At 46.4% G+C, this 19888-nt stretch overlaps 2 protein-coding genes across 3 annotated transcripts in view; both read left to right on the top strand.

Moving 5' to 3' along the window:
- The first annotated feature begins 523 nt into the window (after window positions 1-523).
- LOC144104546 (uncharacterized) lies at window positions 524-6269 on the top strand. Its single transcript, XM_077637633.1, has 2 exons — window positions 524-5113; window positions 5175-6269. The coding sequence occupies exon 1, from the start codon at window positions 803-805 to the stop codon at window positions 2009-2011; it is 1209 nt and encodes a 402-aa protein (XP_077493759.1). The 5' UTR covers window positions 524-802; the 3' UTR covers window positions 2012-5113; window positions 5175-6269.
- A 10442-nt stretch (window positions 6270-16711) lies between these two features.
- The window catches only part of LOC144104545 (uncharacterized), a 35876-nt gene continuing 32699 nt past the window's right edge, over window positions 16712-19888 (top strand). For both annotated transcript variants that reach the window (XR_013308568.1, XM_077637630.1), the window contains exon 1: window positions 16712-17324. The gene's annotated coding sequence lies outside the window, so the exon portion shown is untranslated. The remainder of the gene's footprint in view (window positions 17325-19888) is intronic.

Genomic DNA, 19888 nt, shown 5'->3' with positions numbered 1-19888 from the left:
CTGTGAAGACTGTGAAGCATCGAATTGGAGAAATTCAGCAAATGCTTTAGCAATCATAGCGCAAGCACATAACGCTGGTGACTCCTGACAGCTTTGTAGTACTACACTATTTGTCGGGGCCATAGTACTTCAACTGACTGAAAATTAGGTTTTCACAACGGGCGTTTCTAGTTGACAGTGGCCTGTAATTAGAAGTCTTATGTCTCACATTGTGGATGGGCAATTAACCGTGCAGCATTCGAGGTGTTCACGACAAAATAGCGAAGATATAGAATGCGGGACCCCTGTTTCTAGACTTTTTTATTTTTGTCGGCTCCTTTTGATTGACACATAGCACAGTTTCAAAGCGAAAGCTCTAAAGGTTGAAAAAAAAAACTTCAAACATCTATTTTTGCAGCATAATTATGAACGCCGATGTATTCCTGATAACTACTGATAATACCAGTGATAATATTACAACATTGGAATAATATATAAGAATTTACAAGAAGTCGGCTGCTTAATACGAAGCCGGTAGCAAGTCGTCTAAATCCACAGCATCGAGCAGAGGAAGACGTCAGCGCTATCTGCGCGGCGGGCAATGTTCCAGCTTTTGTTTTGACAGCAGCGGCCGTGTTTATCAATGTTGCCGCCGCTGTGGGCGCTTATCGGGTGTCATTTACGTGTCAGGAATCCATCCGCACAATTTCGGGCGCATCTAGGTTGACTGTCGGCGTCCACTGTTGCTGTTCTTTCTGATCGCAGCGAAAGCCACTGTTGCCTGAGCTCGATTGCGTCGAGCGTTGACATCACGGCCACAGCAATGCCAAACACCCGCTGCACACTGAGCGGCTTTTCGCCAGAGTACGACTGGAAGCCGACCGAGTTCGAAGATCCCATCGACGCGAACCGGATCTGCGCGTCCTGCCGTGTCTTGACGAGGGGAACAGCGCTTCTGGGATGCTGTCACGCGCTCTGCGAGCCCTGCTACGCGACGACGCTCAGAAGGGGCCAGCGCTGTCCGATAGACGACACAGCCTACGCCGAAGGTGAGGTCCAGTGGCTCTCGACGTCCGTGGAACAGATCGAAGGCTTGCAAGTGAAGTGCTGGAACGCAAGGCGCGGCTGTCCATTCGTGACTACGCTGAGCGAGATGCCATCGCATTTCTATCAAAAGTGTCGCTTCCAGACCGTGATCTGCGACCGTTGCAGCATCGATGTGCTGAGATCGAGCATGTTGGACCACCGTAAAGTGTGCGGCCAGGGTGACGCTACGATGAAATCCAATGGAGCCGTCTCAGTATCCGACGCATCTGGCTTTTCGAAACTCGCCGGCGACTCCGAGAAGTCGCCGGGGCTTTCTCTTGCGGAAGTGGTCGACTTCCAGTACAACCTCGAGACAAAAATCAACTCTCTCGTGGAACACGTGCACAACAGGGACGCGACCGGTGTCTCGAAGTCCGAGCTGCTGACCGCCACGGTCGGTCTTCTGCGTTCCATCGGTCTTCTGTCGCTCTCGGCGACCTGGCGCCCGCAAGGCCTAGCCGTGGTCGTCAGCAGAGTTCGCTACTTCATGCGACAGACCCCGCAATACGCTGAGGAAGTGTACAGTGCCCCGTTCAACGTCTGCGGCTACTCTCTGAGGTTGGGTGTTCGCTGCGAGCGAAAGTTGCCATCCCCGGCAAAGTCCTGCGACTGCACTGGCAACGACGACCTGGTGCTCAAGTTCATGATCCAACTCTGCACCGGCGCCAAGAACTCGGCTCTGCACTGGCCCTTCCGCAAGTCCTTAACGCTGTCTGTCGTCCACCCGCAAGATTCGACCAAGGAGGTTCGCTTCTTCCTCAACACCTCAATGATGGCAACCCAGCCGTCCTTCCAAATTCCTGGACCTGAAGACAACCCTCCTTTCAACATCGGTGGTCCACTTCATGTTGCTGCCCTGGCTGGCTGCCAATTCTGGAGCTATGGTACCCTGCAGCTGAGGCTTGGCATGGCGCTCTCCTCTGGCGAACGAGACGAAGGAAACTAAGTGGTCCAGGCTAAATTTTGTCTACCGCCCACCCCCTGTTAATATGGCCAAATATATGGGGGAGGCTCATTATCCTATGTTTGTATGTTTACCTGAAATTTTTTTCATTTTTACTCATTAACCTAAATAATGTGAGCGCTACGGGGAATGTGCAAAACACAACAGGAGCAAGTGATTCTCTTTTTGTCAGGTTTCTTAATTCAATCCCTGTTGTATTATCAATTTTTGAGCAAGAAGCACCAAGCTTCCCTGCTACAAATTTTCCTGAAGTGTTTATCTTTGCAAGTGCTCAAAGACATTCAGTTCTGTTGTTTCTTTTTACGTCATTGGTGACGCATGTTATTATGTTCTTTGATTGTTCTTTACTGTGAGCATTTGTTAATGCCCAGCAATTGGGTTCAGACAATAATTTTTAATCCACCTTTGTTAGGTTAGTGAAGACCCTGGAATTCACACCTGAAAAACTGTATCAATGCATCGCAGTTTGCTTGTGAAATCTGCTGATGGTGGCAACACCTGTGTATCATTTTTTGTCCTTTTCGAGCTTATCAAAGCTCTGTTTTCAGTAAAGTAACGTACATGATTAGAATGCGGTAACTTAGCAATACAGGCCGAAGTAGATTTTTTCCCACTGTCTCTTTTAATCTTGGCCGTAAATATGGTTTGACATAGTAAGTATTATTTCCAGTTGGTGTACAGCTCAGGTAGCATTCCCTAGTATGTAAACAAAAAACCTATATAGCTTTTCGACTGGTCAAAGCTTGTCATTGTCGCCAAATTTAAAAGTCTCAGTGTAATTCATCATGTTCCCAAACTCTGCCACTGCAGGAATTCATGCATGCTATGTTTTCTTTCCTTGCACAGGCTTCAAGGGACGTCACTAGACGCAGTTATTCCCTCGTTTCGCTGCGATGTCTTTTTTTGCCATCACTCACGTTCTTGTTCGCCATGGTATTTGTCGAAGCTTCAGCTGATGTCGATGCTATTTTCTTAGCCCATTTTCACCTTTGGAGGCGAGCGTCATTTGTCCCTCCTTCTTGAACACTGGGTGAAATTGTCCTACGATCTCCTTTTTGCCTCTGTAGTCTCCTGCTTGCTCTTACTCCTCTTGCTTCTGTGCTGCAGGCTCTTTCTTTGTGTGGTACATTGTGACCTGTTCTGCATCTTTTCTGTCTCAACTTTCGATGCATTTATTATCTTTTTTTCATGATTTCTGGTGCATCAGTCTTGCATTTCTGTCTCCTAGCTCCTTTTCTTATTTCTTCATGCTGCCTTTCTGCCATGAAGCCATCGCTTATCTGCTCTCATCGTAGATAGTGCTGCTTTGGGTGCTGATATGGCTTCTAGAAATGGGCACAGATACGTTACAGTAATGGCAGTGAGGTTTAAATCACCACATTCTCTCAGTTGTTGCAACTGAAGGGCCGCAGTTCGAAGCCCTGAAGCCTGTTGAGTATTGTAGTGTGGTGCGTACCCTTACACTGTGTCTGTGAGTGTAGAATCCCAAGTGATAAATGTGCAGGCATGTATTCCAGAAAACATACTCTATAATATTGCTTGCAACTAGCTGTCGAGTGTTACATCTACAGCAGTGGGCCATCCTTTGGTCACGCCCCTGCTGCTATAGTATACGTGTGAGAATGGACCAGGAAGGTAGTGTGCTTTCTTGCACATAGAAGTCATTGGCAGGGGGGTCAGTAAAGCAATTGGTGGTTTTCTTAGTTCTGAATTTGACTTTTTGCCTTTGTATATGACCTGCTCATGGGCTCATTTTCAAATGGGCATATTTCTCATTTTGATCACACAGTCCATATGCTGTCGGTTAGAGAGGAATGCATTTTCTTTTCTTTTCTTTCACTTAATGGGCAGTACTGTCCTCCTTTCCATGTATAATTTTCATATCTGCTCTTGATATGGCAATCTTTTTCAACTTGCCGGGCTTCTATCCGGCAGTCTGAATGCTAAAATATTTGATCGCTGCATGTTTTGGCATTGGACGTTTTGGCAGGGGTGTTGTTGTGTTGCAACCTGATCAGACACGAATTTCTATGGTTCCAGGAATGTTTATGTGGTAATATCTATTTCTGCAAACCCATATCTTCCACTTTAGAAAATTGCCATTGGAACTAGGAAAAAGTGGTATTTCAAATGCGATGCCAACCATGCAGTTGGTGCCATATGAGCAGCTTGTAACAAAATGTGGTTTGTGAGCTGCTCACAGTTATGTGTGGCAAGAAGCTTTACATGAAGCTGCTTTTTAGGGAGTTCAAGAATGGTTGCCTATCGGTTGCCTATCTGAGAACATCTGTGAAATGTTCATGCCACGTGACCTAGTTAGTGCTTTTAGCTTGTGGCTGAAATATGTCCAGTGTAGCATAACGAACACATTCAGATTCTAATTAGGCAGGTTGGCACATTAAGTGCTCACATTTGGTAGCTGTGCTTATACAAGTACCTGTCTTAGGCATGTTGTTTGCCTGAAAATTACTTTTATGCTGTTGTCTTTATTTGAATCGATCTATTTGCTGATTTATTGTTGGAGTGAGATTACTGTCCTTTGCAAATCATCTGGTTTATATTTGCATCACTGTGCGTGTTTATTTTCTGTGAGATTTGTGCTTTTGTTATTTTTAAGGCCTGTTTTAGTGATGTTTAGTATTGGGATGTTCAGCCTTCCAGGCACTAAATGAAGCACAGGGGTTAAGGTATTATATTTTTGGTTTTTAATCTCTCATCCTCTGTCATGTGGAAGTATTTTGGAATACTGCCTCATGGGGCAACCACACTGTATGAAACTGCTGTTCCTTCAGGGGAATTTTAGTGAACTGCATACACATAATATGCAGTTTGGTCGAGATTGGGAATCTCATGATATTCAATTGTACAAGTTGACTCGGGCATGCATGACATGGTTCCTACTTAGCTGTGCACTCTGTTAGCGGCAAGTCAGGTTTGTTGTTTCAGAAATTGCATTTTTCCTTGCTACTTGTAGAATGTTGTTAGTTTGGGCTTGTGGCTAGTATTATTTGTTCTCTGGGGTGCACCGGTTCTGTTGCTGTGCTGTTAACTGTTATGGGAAATGAAGCAAATGAAATGCTGTCAGTTATTTTTTTTGCTGTGCTGTTAACTGTTATGGGAAATGAAGCAAATGAAATGCTGTCAGTTATTTTAAGTAATTGTTTGATATTATTTTTGCCCTATACATGCTGTTGCTTAAATACTAAGTGTTGCTCAGTGATTAGCATGATGAGAATGATGAGATGGCAGCAAGAACAGAAGCAAACACTGGACAACACGTAAGCAATTTAATAGTGAAAAAAAGGGGGGCCAAATAAAACGTTTTTTTGTTATTCTCGTGTTGTTGAATTTATTTTGTTGTGGGCTTTGAAAGTCTCTTTTGCCACCGTTTGAAACATGTTTGCAAAAGCTTGTTGAAATAGGAAATACCGTTTCACTGCATAACTATGCAACACAAATACCTCAAAACAACATCCCTTGGAGATTTACAAATAAAGTTAATCAGCAGTGCGAGTGCTGTTCACCCAGTTTGGTTTTGTAGAAAGTTGGGTACACTCCGTTCTTCAGGTGACACTGGGCAGAAAAATTTGTTTTAAACCTTTTGTTTATTACTAGACATGTGAAAGTTTAGCCTGTGATTCCTACACATGGTGTAGTCTATCGTGATGCTTTCATTTTGACCTACTCTCAGTCCTTCAAGTTCCTCAGGGATGCCCCATTCACGAAGGGTGTTTAGGGGGCAATATACCAGGTTGAACATGTTACTGTTTCTAGGTGCGTTTCAAGTAATGTGCTCTGTGTGACCCACTGTTTTGGCTATTCTGGGTACTGCTGGTCAAAGGGCAGAGTTGTGGCATGCTTGATATTGATGTACCACTGGGCCTGATTCAAACATGGACACTCATATGCATTGTATTTTGAAGCATGGAATTGGTTTGTAACCGGTTGATAAATATATACACTTCAGGTGACCATTTACTCGGAAACATAAATCATACTATTTGTTCTCCATGGCTGATCATAATGAGGCAAATTATTGGGTCACCTTCATATCCAGTGTTGGTGTTTGGCTCAGGCCCATCAATATGCAATATCTGATCTCAAACTTGGGAAATACTCGCAATGCCAAATGTTGCAGCCTTCGTAGAAACTTAATAAAACGTGACATAATGTGCCATTGTTAATAGCCTGCATTAGTGTTAACCTGTACTCTTGCATTGATAAATAAACGGGGCCTAGATATGGTTTTATCAATTGCACATTTAGAGTGCGCGTCGACGCGCGCTGTTGTGATGGTTGATGGCAAGGCAGCATGGTGTGAACTGGTGGTGGTGACCTTTCTTTCCCGGCGTCATAGTTCCATAGTACGGTTCACACCATGCTTGCAAGTTTTGTGTACTGTGCTTTCGTTCCCAGTATTACTGTCCTCAGACAGAAGCAAAAGACTGGAAGCGATGAGCATCTTAAACGCGCCCCAAAATGCATGCTTGAATGAGAGCGCAGGGCCGTGCAAACAATGCGGTCGTTGGTGTGGCAACCGCATCAGGCTCTCAAGCAAAGCTGGTCAATTCAGGTGAATCAAGGCACGTGAATCGTGAAGCAGGCGGCTGCAAGAGCCTCGTGCCTTAACTTTCCTCGCTGCTATAAGCGTGTGCTACCCACAGCCCAATGTCGAACATGCGGCCTGGTCTGAGCGGATACACAGCAGTCTAAGCGGATGTTGATCCGGTCGCCAGAAGAGGCAGTAAATCAGTAACGCCTATAACCACGCTAGCCTATAACCATGCTAGTGAAGACCGGCCAATACAGTACGTTGTGTTTAGAAATCACATTTTATATAGCTTCTTTTGGAAACGTCTATTTCGGCCTAATAGTAGACCACGAGAGAGAAATTTCGAGCAGGGAGCGAGGTAAGGTTCGAGCCGATTTCGTGGGTGTTCTTGGATAGAGAAGAGCAATTGATCGCTATTTCTAAAATAAAAGCATAGTGGACTCTCGACGGTACAAACTCGCTTAATTCGAACGTCCAGTTTGTTCGAACTGACTATTCGCTCCTGTCAACGTTGAGTCGTTTAGAAAAGCTCGTTGTAATGCGAAATCCGCATAGATTGGAACAGATTTTCGGTTTCATTCGAGTTCTAGTTAACAAGAGGAGACTGACAGTTGTGTTCTTTTTTTTTGTACACGCTTCTGTGGGGCGGAAACATGTAGAATAACGGTTAAAGGCTCGGAATTAGACTGAGGACAGCGCATTGAGGCATGCAAAGTTAAATTATAGGTTCACGTATATGGGCGAAAAACATTTATTGGGCAGAATAAATCGAGGTTAGTTGTGTGAGCCCTCATTCCAGGAGCCCATTGGCTTGCGCCGCCGCTCTTGACTGGTTCACCAGCCAAGGCTGGTCTTCCAGGTGTGAGCTCGGCAGCGCCGCCTCCCACTCCTCAGTTGTTGGGTCATTGATCCTCGCAATATCTGGAGTGTTCTGGCATGCCCATAGTATGCGATATAACTTAACCACTTCGCCGCAGAAGGCCCAATGCGGTTCGTACGAATTGGGAAACATATAGCTGAATTTGACTGGGTTGGTAAAAGTATTATTTTTAATTTTTGTCCCAGTCCACAGCAAAAGGAACAGGGAATAACCGATCAAGAGCAGACGTCTACAGCATTGCCGATATATAAATAATTTAATTCGATACCTAGCCCAGCAAGAAAATAGCCATCATTCCATACTACATAGTTTTCTTACCTATTTCCTTTGAGTACCATCCCCCTTACCTATCCTTATCTGCCATACTCTACACTTCTTTTTATTATTTTTACTTTGTATTTTCTGCTATGCGAAATTCTTTTTTCTTTTAGCAATCTGCTTTTTGATTTTTTATTTGTTTGGGCCCGTTGTACTTAAGTGTCACGGGCCGGGATGCTTTATTTTTAATTATTTTTAGTAAGTGCCACCATAGTAAAGCAAGCAAACAAAATTTAACGTGCAGGAGGAAATCAGCGTGGATTAAAGAACAAAAACGTTCATATATACTTCCTTCGCGAAAGTGATGCGGAGGGAATGATTTTTGGCGGGGCAAGCAATGCGAAGGGAAGATAGCCAACGATTTCTCAAAAGTGGAGTGGATTCCTAGGCATACGGTAAGCGTATGGCGACGGCAGAGTTATTAGTTATTAGATAGAGTTTGCATAGTAGAGCTGTACTAGCGTAGATGTACACAGATGTTGTGGTCCCCCCTGCCCATCTCAATTGTTTCCCTGATTTCGATTCCTATCATCTCAAAACCTTTCAAAAGTCATAACTCCCTGATTCATCGACCTTTATTTATAAACCGTTTGAGTTAGGTCTAGGTTAATTTCTTCTTGGGCCTGCAGCAAACTGGCCGTTTCCTCACCGTGGGTATGTGCCATTCCTTCAGAAGCAACAACAACGCCGCGAACTGGACGATGCTGCTTCAACAGATGCATGAGGCCGCCCGACTGCGGCACACCCGCGGAAGAGCCCAGGAACACGAGGCGAGATTCGAAAACGCGTGCAGTTAGACGACGTAGTGTGCAAGAACGATTAACCATCTACTGCTGGTGCCGATGCCTATACTCTGCGAAGCACTTCTTGCAAGACGACTTCTGAGTGCCTTGCAGAGTGTGCGTTAGACTGTGGTTCACTCCAGAGATCACGCCCGTACGTGAGAGACACCCCGAGATATTAGACGTTTTAGCATACCGGAGACGTATACCGGTTTACGGGACACCTATTGAGCACGCGCAGTGGCTCCCCCTCCCCCCAACAATGCCACTGTGCATGCGCAAGAGGGGGCCGGTAAACCGGTATACGTCTCCGGTATGCTAAAAACGTCTATTATCAAGTGCGTTCCCGACAGAAGAGTACATTCATACTTCGCTCAGCTTAAAAGGTGTTTAGGAAAAGAAAAGATTCCCAAACACTCGAAGTAACGGCCGTTTACCCGGATGGATGAATTAAGAAAGCTCAAAAATCAAGAAACTGCGTCGTTGTATCAACACAGAGGCTTCTTGACTATATACCGTGAGGAACTAGGCTCTCGGACGTACGTCATAGACTGCCAGCACAGCGCAGAGGTTTCTGCAGCATTTTTTGTCTTTCAATGTCTGTAGTCAAAGCTGACGACCATGATGGCGTTAACGATGAATATTTACTCCAGTAAATGACCTCAGAGTCACAGAGTTCGGGTAGCAGCTTGGATAAAAGCAGCAGTGGTTGTTGCCCACGGCTCTTGTGAAGTGGAATTTTTATCCCGGTAAAATCAGGTTGTGGCCAGGTTGTGCTTTAGATTGGGGGCCTGAATAGGCCCTTAATTTCGCACACCATGCATAAAGGTGAGTATTCTTGACAGAAAATCGTTGGCTGTGGGAAAGATAGGTCGGCCAATGAATCACGCACAGCACGCTGTTCTGGATGCAAGCGACATGCGTAAAGTGGCTCCTCCTATCGGTAAGTTGCGCTACTGGCAAATGAATTTCAGGTCAGTCTCACTGCCTGTTGGAAGTAACCGCCGCATGCGCTCATTGGTTGACATTATCGGGCATTTTCTGTCATGGGATACACGCGAGCTGGGAATTGCCGCAGTGTCAGTTCGGTTTAACCGAAAATGCGAATAAGCGATATATTCGGCTGCTTCATTATTAACGCGACAGCGTTAATGGTTCCGTGTCGCAGAACAGGCGGTACCGTCGTCGGCGTAGTTTGCCGTGCGCGAAAAATCCCGATGGTACCAGAGAATTAATAAAACTGAAAATGAAAATTGGTTCTTGGGGAAAGGAAATGTCGCAGTATCTGTCTCACATCCCGGTGGACACCTAAACCGCGCAGTAAGGGAAGGGATAAAGGAGGGAGTGAAAGAAGAAAGGAATAATAAAATTGAGCTGAAAAGAAATTTTGGTTAACTTGGTTTTTGGGTGGGAATCGAACCCATGACTTTCTGATTTCGAGACGGGCGAGGTGCCCATAGGCCACGAAGGCTCTTTTTTTCTCTTCTAATTGCATGGAAGTACAACAACACTGACAGGCTTGTAGCCTTCCTTTACCAGGCCGCGTCCCGCGAGCCTATCCTTCATAGATACACCAGCATCCTGCCATCACTCTGACCGCACATAAAAATCAGAGACGCACGCACGCATCGTGTAAAGGCAGCCAGACAGGACCCTTGTTTCAAGCTGAATGAAGGGGGACCTAATGAATGCGTTGTGGCCTTAGATTTAGTGAAGTGCCTTAGAAACAGGTACTGATGCGTACATGAGTAATTATGAGTGGGATAATTAGGAATTCGGCGACTGAGCAGACGATGCAAACATGACGCGATGACGCTTCCGCCTTCTATTCCTAAAGGCGAAACTTCTGGTCACACGCATGGTGTTCGTCTCATATCTAGGTCGACAGCTACTCAACACGAGAAAAAAATAAATGCAAAAAAGAAAGTCAACAAGGCTGCGCGGATCCCTGGGCAGTGAGAAGACTGCGATGGTACAGACCCTGCTCTCATTATGCGAACGCCCAATTAAGTGCCCAGGTGGGCAATTAGGCTCACTCTAGATCACATGACTGCACAGGGGAATTCCCACTGCCCGCCTTCCCACGATAAAACTCTCATTAGCAAGCAGGTGGGGCTCTGCAACCTTTAATTACAGGATATAGTAAGCCAAGAGAGAAGCTCCATGCACTGTACGTACCTTGCAAAAAGTCTGCCATGAAGGTATTGCTCAAAAGAGATGTGGAAGCCGAATAATTATTACACATTGTACGGCGTCATTGTATTCTCTCGGCTCACTCTGGCGTCAATTTAAGAATGCGTAGTGTCACTCAACAGTGTTTTATGTTATTGAATGAACGAAGGAATAAATTTATTTGAGAAAAAGACAGACTCTTCGAGAAGCAAGAAGGGAATTCGCGAATTAATTTAGAGAACAAGCACGATCTCCCAACAATCTGTACTGCTCGGCCGATAACTTCTTTCCTACCCTGCACATCACATTTTATTAAATATAGTAAGTACGAAAAAAGGATCGTCAAAAGAGGTATTCTGAAGCATTTATATGTATTCTACGAACGCAGCTTTTGTTGTTCGGTTATCTGGCCAGGATCGTGGCTTCAAGAATACTTCTATAAAATAATACTTGCAAAATTACTTAACATGGAGTCAAGTAACCTTCAAATTGAGTTGTGTTTATTGCGGCGATCGAGTAAAATTCAATGCCAAGTGTTTGTTTCGCATCGTATCGCTCTTGATTCTCCCAAAGCGTTCAACTCGACTCTTATCTCTTATTCAAGTGTCGCACTCGATTTGCCACAATCCCGGTTTCTTACGAACTGTGTCAGCTAATACTCGCTCACGTTTTCATCGACCCCCCCCCCCCCCCTTTGGCGCGATCAGGCGAGCGAAAAACACCTACGCCGCGGCGCATCTGCATTTTTGGACGAACGCCCATTCGCCGAGACCAAAAATACTTGGTCTGGGCACGCCGCTAGCTTAATGGGCTATTCGCGACATTCTCGGGGACAGTGTCGAGGCGCGATTCTTGGCCGCACGCTGTGATTTGTTTGCATTCCTGTATAGGCCGTGTTTATACGAATAATGTTGTTTTAGCTCTCTGCGTGTTCCTTATGCACACTGCCGCTAGGGCGATGACTGCCCGAAGCTAGTGGTCGGCAGCACTCTTGTTGACAAACACTGCGAGAAAGAAATGTCCGTCGGTAAATTCTTCCCGAGTTCCGTGATTGACTTGAAACGCTTTAATAGTTACTAACTTTTGTTTCTTCATTAGTTATTCGTATTTTTGCAACGAACGACAGTTACGAGAGCCGTTATCAGTTATCCCCAGCCAAGCGTAGCGCACGGAGTGCTCGCGCCAAAGAGAGTTCGTGACCTGGCCATGACCACATTCTATACATTACAGGCGGCCCCTAGTGGGCGGTCCTTTAAATAATGTCATTCCTTCTATGGCCACCGCTCGATGCGACCCACATCTGGGCCGTGGCAGGTCTATGGCGAGTCTAGGGCATCGAATAATTATGTATCCCATCACGGCCACATGCGCCAGGAGCGGTCACCTTATATGCCCGAAGATTTCCTGCTCACTCGTAGCCACAGATAATAATAATAATAATTGTTTTTTGGGGGAAAGGTAATGGCGCAGTATCTGTCTCATATATCGGCGGACACTTGAACCGCGCCGTAAGGGAAGGGATAAAGGAGGGAGTGAAAGAAGAAAAGACGAAAGAGGTGCCGTAGTGGAGGGCTCCGGAATAATTTCGACCACCTGGGGATCTTTAACGTGTACTGACATCGCACAGCACACGGGCGCCTTTAGCGTTTCGCCTCCATAAAAACGCAGCCGCCGCGGTCGGGTTCGAACCCGGGAACTCCGGATCAGTAGCCGAGCGCCCTAACCACTGAGCCACCGCGGCGGGTAAAGTTGAAATCTCCCCCACAAATGAGTCCAAATATTGTTCTCGGTTAAAACTTATTATCTAGTTCTTTTTGGCTACGTTCGTGTTTGTAGCGCCAGCAAAAGACAGATTATTAGGCGCGGCAACTGGATTTAGAAATATTCCTGTCAGTCAGTTCAAAAATCTTGACGACCTTGCCGAGAAGGACAGGTTGATGCCATTTCTGAAGTGATGCATGGCAGGGCAGCGTAGCTTGCGAGATCCGCGCGGAAAAATCGATTTCGACGCAAGCATTTTAGTTGCGAAATCAACCGGTAATGGCAGCACTTGTAATTCGTTTTCTTTTGCTTTCCTAGCTCATAAAGTCTGTTTTCGGTGAGAGCGGCCTCTCTGTGATTGGAAGGTGGAACCATATCGATTTAGGCCAATTTGTTCTCTATTTGTCACAGTGTCTATATGTCTATTATCTATTTGGTCTATTTGCCTATTTGTCTTCTATTTGTATCAGCGTCTATATGTGTATTACCTATCTATTTGTGTATTTGCCTATTTGTCTATCTGTCCGACGTTTTAGAAATAATAATAATAATAATAATAATAATAATAATAATAATAATAATAATAATAATAATAATAATAATAATAATAATAATAATAATAATAGGTTTTTGGGGAAAGGAAATGGCGCAGTATCTGTCTCATATATCGTTGGACACCTGAACCGCGCCGTAAGGGAAGGGATAAAGGACGGAGTGAAAGAAGAAAGGAAGAGAGAGGTGCCGTAGTGGAGGGCTCCGGAATAATTTCGACCACCTGGGGATCTTTAACGTGCACTGACATCGCACAGCACACGGGCGCCTTAGCGTTTTTCCTCCATAAAAACGCAGCCGCCGCGGTCGGGTTCGAACCCGGGAACTCCGGATCAGTAGTCGAGCGCCCTAACCACTGAGCCACCGCGGCGGGTACCTTTTAGAAATGCTGCTCTGTTAATCGCTTAACGTCTGGCCTTTTGTTTTCAAGCTCCTCGACTGTCCGGCTGTCAACCTAACACTGTGAACAAGCTCTGCATTTCTGATGATGCTAGGCTTTTGTGGCGCAAGGGCATCTAAGGCCAAAGAGCGCCAAACACGAGGTGTTTGGTCGGCTCAGGCTAAAATATGTACACATGGACATAATTCCAGTGGAATGGCCTAAAATGTAAGGTGTATAGCGCCTAAAAAGTTTGCTAAGAGGGGTTATATATAAAAGACGGAGCCTGGCAGCCTCGACCCCAGTCCTTGCTTGAGCAGCTCTGCATTTCCAGTGGGTTCGTCGTTGGGGTACCGGCAGCGCCTCCTCCTGTTCAGAGTTGCGCACTTCGTAACGCCGGCAAGATCCCAGCGGGTCGGCAAGGGCGCAGGCGACTCGTGACGATTGATCTCTGCTGGAGAGAGTTATGGAAGGAGGGTGAGGGTATGGGGACAGTTACTGAGAGAAGCGGCGGCTTGGAGCGAATGCAATGCCTTCTTGCATGGGGTCGCATTGTGTTGCGAGCGACTGCCCAGGCGTCGTGCGCTCTCAGAGATTGCTTGGAAGGTTTGTGGCTGTCTGTGACGAGGATGACGCAGTTCGTTGAACTTGCGCCAGATTCTGCATCACAGCTTCGTGTGCACTAGCGCCTCTACGCGGGTCGGACGATGAACAGGCTTGGGCTCTCTGTGGACATCTCTCTTTCGTATGGGATATCTGGGCATGCTTTTAACGGCATACTGGGGCTTGCATAACAGCTTTGCTCTTTGTCAGTCGATGCTGCGGAGTGGAGTCCGATGTCGAGAAAACGGTCGTTCACCGAGCTACTACGAAGAATTGCTGCGTTGCTTGTAGAACGCTTGGCGTCGTGGTCACGTGTCTGTGCATGGAGATATTGCAAGTGTAATTACGAGCTTTAGTCTTCAGTGGTAAAGATGCTGTTGTGAGGATGGGTTCCCTGATGTATAAAGTTTGCGTGTCCCAGTCCCACGACTGGGTACAATCGGCGCCAAAAGTCTACGGGGCACGCGAGTCGAGATAAAGGTGAATTTCGTACCAACCGGCAACCTTCGGTTAAGTGCGGGAACGCGGCACATTACCCGAAAATTTTGGGCTGTGCGCCAATGCCATACGGAAACGGCCTGTTTTAGAGATTTGCAGGCATCGTAGTCTTTCGGTGCAGAAGAGTTTCGGCCTAAGAGTTTTGCCTTTTCTGAGGACTGGCAAAAGGTGCTCTCGGCGTCATGTGTAGGTAGACGTGGGATCTACAGAAATGACTTGACCCTCTTTCAGCACAGTTTTTTTTTTATGGCCTTCTGGAACCATGCAGTTACCGATAACTGTCATATAAGAGGTGGTCGGAGCGTCTGAGGATGCACAAGTCTAAAGTAGATGTATAAAAATTGGCGTCAAATATATAACAAGTGTTAAAAGAAGTGCAAAACATAGCAGTGCCGCCACCTTTACTGTTCCATACAGAACGACACGTTTTCAACGATAAACAATGGGTTCAATAATAATAATAATAATAATTGGTTTTTTGGGGGAAAGGAAATGGCGCAGTATCTGTCTCATATATCGTTGGACACCTGAACCGCGCCGTATGGGAAGGAATAAGGGAGGGAGTGAAAGAAGAAAGGAAGAAATAGGTGCCGTAGTGGAGGGCTCCGGATTAATTTCGACCACCTGGGGATCTTTAACGTGCACTGACATCGCACAGCACACGGGCGCCTTAGCGTTTTTCCTCCATAAAAACGCAGCCGCCGCGGTCGGGTTCGAACCCGGGAATAATAATTGGTTTTTTGGGGGAAAGGAAATGGCGCAGTATCTGTCTCATATATCTTTGGACACCTGAACCGCGCCGTAAGGGAAGGGATATAGGAGGGAGTGAAAGAAGAAATGAAGAATAGGAGCCGTAGTGGAGTGCTCCGGAATAATTTCGACCACCTGGGGATCTTTAACGTGCACTGACATCGCACAGCACACGGGCGCCTTAGCGTTTTTCCTCCATAAAAACGCAGCCGCCGCTAAAACTCCTTTTTCTCTGCTATGGTTTCTTATGTGAACTATAATGCTTCGGCGATTAAGGGTATGAAAAATAAATAAATAAAAGCACACGCTGAACATTCAGTAAAATATTTAGCGTCACACGGCATCAATGTTAAACCTATGGTGTTGCAGGAACCGCTTTTAATATTTGCATTGATGACTTCTTGCTAACCTTATCCGTATTCAGTTCTAAATGATTTTATCTGGCATGAGCTTGGTTCCTAAATAAAGTATTTTCGCCCCCTCCCCTCCCTCCCCTATTAGCATCCTTGGATAAGTAACCCAGCAAAACAAGCCAAGGAAAGATTCCCTCTTGGGTTGGCAATATTGAAGGAAATAATTTCAATTTCACCTAAGTGAGAGCATGTAATAAGACGAATTTTCGTGTCTCCGTGCATGGAAGCAACTGACTGTATAGGACATGTATTGCAAGCATTCTCCGTTAACTACGGCAGAGAGCAGTATAGATGTATTCATCGACTGCCCCCTTGATATGTTTGTTTTATCGCCGCGAGACCATGTTTGCCGTCTTGCGAAAGAACGCCCGGCGCCCCGAGACCTTGACCCGACCAGACATGGATGACAAGAGAGGGAAAGAAAAGGAAATAGGCAGCTTTCCGGTAAAAAAAAGCAAAACACTAAAAATAAAGAAAAACACCGGCAGCCAGCAGAAACCTCTCGGCAGCACGCTCCGTTCACGGGGGTCGCTTCGGGCACGTCGAAGCATCGCGAAAGCGAGAGCAAGGCCGCTAGCAGCGCCGGAGGGCAACGCGGGAGGAGAGATGATGAGGTCGTGACATCATGCTCACGTGGTCCGTGACGTCACGGAGACGTTGCGTTCACGTGAACATAGAGTTGTATGCATCGCTATGGTGACTCCAGTCCTCTCCACTGCCTGACCATTTTTCAAATCAATATTGAAGTACTTGCCACTTTTAGCGCCATCTAGTAACAAATTAAATTACTATTTTTTTAATGTGGTTTAAATAATATTTGCAGAAGCAGTTAATAATAGAATCAACAGGTAGCAGCACTACATATTGGTGCGAAATTTGGAAAGGTCGTGTGTTGCGTGTTTTTGTGGAGAGTGAGAAGGTAGTGCGGCTACTAACAATATCGAAGCAGCTCTGCGTGGGACAGCGTTGCGGTGTAGCGGTAGAGCTCGCCAACGCTTTTCGGCGCGCCGGCCTGCGGTGCTAGCAGACGACACGACGGTGTATCAACGCAGACGACGCTCGTGCCGCGCGGCGTAGTAGCGTAGTAGTTGTACACGCTTCCCGCTCTGTTTTGTCCGTGGGCGAAAACTCGAGCCAGATTTTTTTGTTCCCTTGTTTTTTACTTGCTCCTCTTCCATGGACCGCTCTCCTTTTGTGGTAAAGTTATAAGAACACCCCCAGCTTTTGGACGAGCCTGAGCAGGTTTGAGAGAGAAGCCCCCGCACCTGATTTCGCGACCACTGCGCAGTTTAGGTTCCCAGGTAAGGCGGCTGATGTCATCCCCATCGCAACCGTCGCCGGTGTCGCGGCCCGCACGGTAGCTGGCGCCCCCACACCCCTCCTCTTCGACCAGGACACATTTATTTTGACGAGCAACGTCAGTGAAGAGAGAGTTAGCAGCCTCGCTCCGTCGGCGTCACGCAAAGCGCGTCTCTCGCGCAGTTGGAACTGTTTGAATTCGAACTGACGGCTGCCAACTCGCTTGACGGCTTCGTGTGGAAGCACGTCCTCGTGTCGTCGTCTGCTTCGTCTGCCTCGCTCTTCAGGACTTTCGTCTGCTCGGCCAAGATTCTTTCCGGCTTCGCGCATTTAACGGTGAGTCATTTCTCCATCGATCAAAAACGCTTCTCCTTCTCCGCCCCACTCCTGTGTTTTTTTACCCCTCCTGGGCGTTCGTGCGCGATTTGTTGCTGTGTGTATATATCTATCTGTTCTTGTTCTTCTGCGGTCCTTACAGTCATGGCGTCGGGGTTTGCTGCGCGATACGTCTGCTCATTTGTTGCTTGGTTTTTGTGGCGCTTAGGCGGCATGTGCGCAGCTAGCGTGGCCCAACAATAGCAGAGAGCGCTCTGTGCGTCCGGAAACATAGAGGACAGGTGCCCCCCTACCTGCGCTCGTCGCGCCGTGCGTCTATCACGGCTCGAGGAATGCGCGACGCGCGTTAATGCGAGACCGTCTTTTCCGGTGTATAGTGGGCGTCGTTTTAGCATAGCGCCGATTAGGAGCAAAAACCGAGGATCAGACACTCGGGTAGCGAACACGATGTTACGGACGGGACGTAGAGAAGGTTAATTTGGCAGAAGGTTTCACCAAAATGGGATGTCATTTTGTTAATTATCTAGTTAATTATGCGCTCATCCAGGCTGACGTCATTCGCCGACGTCATTCGCCATCGGTCAATATGTTTGTCATAACCACAGTACTTTTGAATGCTCGTTAATGGATATTCCGGATTGCGTCAGTATTAATGGTGATGGTTGCTTCTTCGTCGTAACACAGCTACACAGAGTGTCTAGGAAAACATGCGCCGCAATTGAAACCAGTTTTCCTTGTTGGGTAAAAAAACAGAGAAAAGAGGAAACAAAAGGGGAAATTAGAGCTGGTACATGTGTCGTGACTCGTGATAGCATATTCCTGTGGAGCTGAAGGCCGCTTGAATGCACAGCTATGTGCATGCTAGGCTCTGTACTATAAGAATTCCATGTGAAAGAGCCTGACTAAAATCTTACACACACACACACACACACACACACACACACACACACACACACACACACACACACACACACACACACACACACACACACACACACACACACACACACACACACACACACACACACACACACACACACACACACACACACACACACACACACACACACATATATATATATATATATATATATATATATATATATATATATATATATATATATATATATATATATATAGAGAGAGAGAGAGAGAGAGAGAGATTGAGAGCTGCTGTCATTGTGTGTCATGCAGCACACGCACAATTTTAAAGTACAAATAACTTTTTTTTAATTTATCAAGGTCAGTGTTTCCTCAGTGATAGTTTGAAGGCCAGCGGAGCCCTAAACCGTCGCGGTATAAGGGTCATTATACCCAATCGGTGCAGTGTTCGATGTCTCGTAGTGTGCTGTAGCAATAACCTCAAAACAATTGCACAAACATAAGAAACTCAAGAAAGACAAAAGAAAATAAATGGTCGCTTTGGGGCGTTAAGCCCCCATAAACTATAAACCAAACAACAAAGGCAACGCGTATACAGTCCGCACGCTTGTTACAGATGTGTGCCGTCGGAAGGCCCGGGGGCCTGAAAAATTATACCAAGAACGAAAAAAGCTGGCCAAAAGAACAGGGCGCATTTTGGGGCCAACTTCCAAGTCTTCCAGTGATTCCTCTCCCTTCACCAATGCTCTGTCCATAGTTAGCCGACAGAACGGCTATGGCGCCTATTTCCCGAACTTCAAAAAGGAGCGCCAACACCAAAAAAAAAAACATAAACAACACAAACTCTAGTCTGGCAAGTCGAACTCGTGGTCACCTGCTTGCCGCGCTCGCGAAGTTGGCGAAAACGCGAAAAACGCTCGTCCAATTAAGTCACGTGTGAAGGAACGGACTGCTCGTCGTATACAGTGCAGTTGGTGCAGTACAGCACATAATGCAGTGAAGTAGAGCAAATCATAGTAAAGGAGCAAGTCTAACAACTCCAGGTGCTTTTCGAAGCTCTTGTGATGACCATATATCCTGTCCCGTTTCCCCTCGCACTACTTTGCGCCACAGTCTTCTAAGACGAAAACTTTAATAGTTATAGATGAATGAGATTGCATATGTACAGAACGGGCACGTATAGAAAGTCAAGCCCCCCCCCCCCCCCCTACTTTTGTCATCAGAGCAAAGTACCCCTCCTATTCTCGACTATGTGTCTGCTCCATAGTACTTGCCTGATTGTGACCCGCTACGGTGGCTCATTGGTTAGGGCGCTCGGCTACTGAGCCGGAGTTCCCGGGCACGAACCCGACCGTGGCGGCTGCGTTTTTATGGAGGGAAAACGCTGAGGCGCCCGTGTGCTGTGCGATGTCAGTGCACGTTAAATATCCCCAGGTGGTCGATATTATTCCGGAGCCCTCCACTACGGCACCTCCTTCTCCCTTTCTTCTTTCACTCCCTCCTTTATCCCTTCCCTTACGGCGCGGTTCAGGTGTCCAACGATATATGAGACAGATACTGCGCCATTTCCTTTCCCCCAAAACCAGTTATTATTATGTAGCTGTAGCGCTTGTGTTATGTGCTTAACCAGAATCATACGGACAGCCAAAATTCCCACTGAAGCGAGCCACGCAGCTTCAAAG

Source organism: Amblyomma americanum, chromosome 9 (assembly GCF_052857255.1).
Source record: "Amblyomma americanum isolate KBUSLIRL-KWMA chromosome 9, ASM5285725v1, whole genome shotgun sequence".
NCBI lineage: Eukaryota > Metazoa > Arthropoda > Arachnida > Ixodida > Ixodidae > Amblyomma > Amblyomma americanum.
The sequence above is the reverse complement of the archived record's forward strand: the minus strand, read 5'-3'. Positions and strand labels throughout refer to the sequence as shown.